The sequence below is a fragment of the Mizuhopecten yessoensis genome, unplaced genomic scaffold (assembly GCF_002113885.1).
Source record: "Mizuhopecten yessoensis strain PY_sf001 unplaced genomic scaffold, ASM211388v2 unmap_36178982, whole genome shotgun sequence".
In the NCBI taxonomy this organism is placed as follows: Eukaryota; Metazoa; Mollusca; class Bivalvia; order Pectinida; family Pectinidae; genus Mizuhopecten; species Mizuhopecten yessoensis.
In genome coordinates, this window is record NW_018480133.1 from 1,936 (window position 1) to 5,709 (window position 3,774).

At 48.1% G+C, this 3,774-nt stretch overlaps 1 protein-coding gene across 1 annotated transcript; it reads left to right on the top strand.

Annotated features, from left to right (window-relative positions):
• Positions 1 to 1,030: 1,030 nt before the first annotated feature.
• On the top strand, positions 1,031 to 2,874 carry LOC110443943. Its single transcript, XM_021488392.1, has 3 exons — positions 1,031 to 1,198; positions 1,400 to 1,607; positions 1,763 to 2,874. The coding sequence occupies exons 1-3, from the start codon at positions 1,031 to 1,033 to the stop codon at positions 2,872 to 2,874; spliced, it is 1,488 nt and encodes a 495-aa protein (XP_021344067.1).
• Positions 2,875 to 3,774: the final 900 nt, after the last annotated feature.

Sequence of the window (3,774 nt, forward strand, 5' to 3'; positions counted from 1 at the left end):
CACGTCAACAGCCAACCCACGCAGCCCCGGAACTTGAATGGCGGGGAGTCCCCACATGTAGAAAAAACATTCGTGAGGACTGCCTGTACACAAATTTGTGGGAATAACAGTGGCTTTGGAAAGTCGTGTGCAAAAACTCTGTTGGTTAATGTATACCCGCGAGGAAAACCAGAGAGCGCGGTTCAAACATACATGACATCAAAGTAACAGATCACTGGCTAACTCGTCGTTGTTCGACCAACTAGGTATCGAAGGCGAACCGTATCCGTACGTACTATCTTCCTGCTCTGGTAAGGCCGATACCACTGGAAGAAGGGCCTCAGATCTGGTAATTGAACCGTATGATGGATCCACACGGATCGACTTACCTCACCTCATCGAATGCGATCAAATTCCGAATTGTAAGGAAGAGATTCCGACTCCTCAAGTAGCTGAAAGTTACCCTCATCTCCGCGATCTAGTTCCGCACATTCCGCCTGTACAGGATCACACCAATGTCAATCTTCTTATTGGTCGCGACGTAATTCAGGCACATCACGTTCTTGACCAACGTGTTGGTTCACCTTACACGCAACGACTCCCTTTGGGATGGACTATTATTGGACAGACTTGTCTCCATAAGGTACATGCACCACAAGAGGTGTCGGTATACAAAACCTACATCCTTCCTAACGGCCGATCATCCATTTTTCCGCCATGTCCGAACAACATAAAGGTTCAGGATTCACTTCGCGCGGATAAAAGAAACGTTTTTCCTTCCTTCAATGGGGACCAGGATTTCGGCGCGAATGTCTTCGTTAAGACACCCAACGATGAAAAAGTAGGCTTGTCCGTTGACGACAGGAAATTTCTTCAGCTTATGGACAGAGAAATGTCAAAGAACTCTGACGGAAACTGGGAAGCACCCTTGCCCTTCAAGGACCCACGACCACGACTTCCTAACAATAGGAACTTGGCATACCGTTGAGCAAAGTCCCTGGATGTGAACTTGCAAAAGAATCCCGAGAAGCAAACACATTTTATAACGTTCATGGACGAGATCCTCAGTCGTGGACATGCAGAGTTGGCACCACCCATAAAGGAAGACGAGGAAGTTTGGTATCTGCCCATCTTCGGGGTATATCACCCTCAAAAGAAGGACCAGATCAGAGCTGTGTTTGACTCCTCAGCTGAGATAGATGGCATTTCGTTAAACAAGGTTCTGTTGACTGGACCCGATCTCACAAACAGTTTACTAGGCGTTTTAATGAGGTTTCGTCAAGCACCGGTTGGAATCATGGCTGACATCCAAAAGATGTTTTATTGTTTCTATGTTAACCCGGAACACCGAAATTACCTCCGCTTTTTCTGGTACAGAGACAATGACCTTTCGAAAGACTAAGTTGAATTTCGTATGAAGGTCCACGTGTTTGGCAACACAACGTCTCCAGCGGTGGCCACTTACGGGCTGCAAAAAACTGCTAGCGAGTCGGAGACAACTTACGGATTGGACGTCAGGGAATTCGTGGAGAGAAACTTTTATGTGGACGATGCGCTGACGTCACTTGCTACTCCTGTGGAAGTCATCTCTCTCCTACAGAGGACTCAGGACGCACTTCGCATCGGCGGTAACTTGAAACTAACTCGCCAGAGGTCCTTCGCGCCTTTCCTAGTGATCTCGCACCCGATCTTAAGGACCTGGACTTTGCTTCCAACAATCTACCCACTCAACGTAGTCTTGGATTGAAGTGGGATCTGGTTTCCGATGTCTTTACGTTTAAAGTCACACAGGAGGAGAAACCGTACACGCGGAGAGGCGTCTTGTCACGTGTCAACAGTCTCTACGATCCTTTGGGATTCATTGCACCTACCACAATACAAGGACGGCTTCTTCTCAGGAAGGTTGTATCGGCCACCGATGATTGGGACGATCCACTGCCTCCCGACTTGCGAGATGAATGGGAGCAGTGGGTGGAGTCTTTGCAAGAGTTGAACAATCTTACCGTGCCTCGTTCTTACGGTCCGATTTCGATCTACAATGCGTCCTCAAAGGATGTCCATATTTTCTCGGATGCTTCGGAGAAGGCAATAGGAGCCGTCGCCTACATCAGAACCTTGGATGAACAAGGAAACGCGCATCTAGGATTTGTACTTGGCAAATCGAAACTTGCCCCTAGCCATGGACATACAATTCCAAGATTAGAGCTCTGTGGCGCTGTTCTCGCCGTTGAAATTGCAAAGTCTATAGCAGAGCACCTAGATATGCCGTTGTCAAACTTCCACTTCTACTCGGACAGCCGTGTCGTGTTAGGTTATATTTCTAACGAAAACAGGAGATTTTATACCTACGTGGCTAACCGTGTCGAGAGAATACGTCAAGTGACTGACCCACCACAGTGGTTCTTCGTATCGACAGAGCACAATCCTGCCACAAGAACATTGGCACCTTCCGAGTTGTCGAGCAGCATGTGGCTGTCAGGCCCGTCCTTCTGGTTACGAGATAAGGATACTAAGGAGTCGCAAGAGACTCTGTATAATCTGGAGAATCCTGACCTTGACAAAGAAGTGCGACCGGAGGTTAAGACTTACAAAACAGAGATCAAAACATTCGATTGGACACATCGCTTCGAAAAGTTTTCGACATGGAACAATCTCGTTGTCGCTATTGCACGTTTGCAAAAATTTGCGAAGTCTATTTCCAAAACTGCGTTCGCTGGATCGAGTGCTTCGTCACCGTTAAGTGTACAGGACAAGGAACGAGCGCAAATGTTCATTCTTCAACATGTTCAACGTGACGCATATCACAAAGACATGCAGTGCCTTAAGGAACGCAAATCTTTACCTAAGGATAGTTCGGTGTCGTCTCTAGATCCAACCTTGAGCACGGAATGTTGAGGGTAGGAGGCCGACTGCGTCAATCTGGTCTACCGGTCAAGGAAAAGAACCCTATCCTCATTCCCGGTCGGTCTCATGTCGCCAAAATTCTCGTCCTTCACTACCATAACATCGTGAAACATCAAGGCCGCCACATAACAGCTGGTGCAGTTCGGTCAGCAGGGTTCTGGGTAACTGGAGGAAACAGGCTGGTGTCGTCACTCATACATGTTGCGTGTAGGAAACTCCGAGGAAAGTTTCTTTATCAGAAAATGGCCGATCTCCCTCGTGACCGCGTGGATCCAGGACCGCCTTTTACTAACGTAGGGGTTGACTGTTTCGGTCCGTGGCAAGTGGTATCTCGTAAGACTCGCGGTGGACAGGCATGTAGCAAGCGTTGGGCAGTGATGTTTACTTGCCTTACTAGTAGGGCCATCCATATCGAGGTGATAGAGGAGCTTTCATCTTCATCCTTTATCAATGCCCTCCGACGATTCATCTCTATACGGGGACCGGTTAAGATATTTCGCTCTTATAAGGGGACCAACTTCGTAGGATCGGTCGGTGAACTAAACATTGATGCCATTAACTGTGAGGACGATAGGATCTTTAGATTTCTCCAAAATAATGAGTGCGTTTGGCTCTTCAACCCTCCCCATGCGTCCCACATGGGAGGAGCCTGGGAGCGCATGATTGGGGTGACAAGACAGATTTTGGATTCTCTGCTCGTAAACGTGCCAGGATCAGGACTTACACACGAAGTTCTCACTACCTTCCTTGCCGAAACATGCACTATCCTCAACTCTCGGCCTCTCACAACTCTCTCAGTGGATCCCAACAACCCTTATCCGCTCAGCCCAGCTATGCTGTTAACACAAAAACCCAACCGTGTGGAAACAATCGATCTACCGCAAAGTCCGA

Coding starts and splice junctions, on each gene's coding strand:
- LOC110443943 (XM_021488392.1), top strand. CDS start 1,031: ATGGACGAGATCCTCAGTCGTGGACATGCAGAGTTGGCACCACCCATA. Junction 1,199..1,399: donor ATGGCATTTCGTTAAACAAG/GTTCTGTTGACT, acceptor TTTCGTATGAAG/GTCCACGTGTTTGGCAACAC. Junction 1,608..1,762: donor GGACGCACTTCGCATCGGCG/GTAACTTGAAAC, acceptor TTACGTTTAAAG/TCACACAGGAGGAGAAACCG.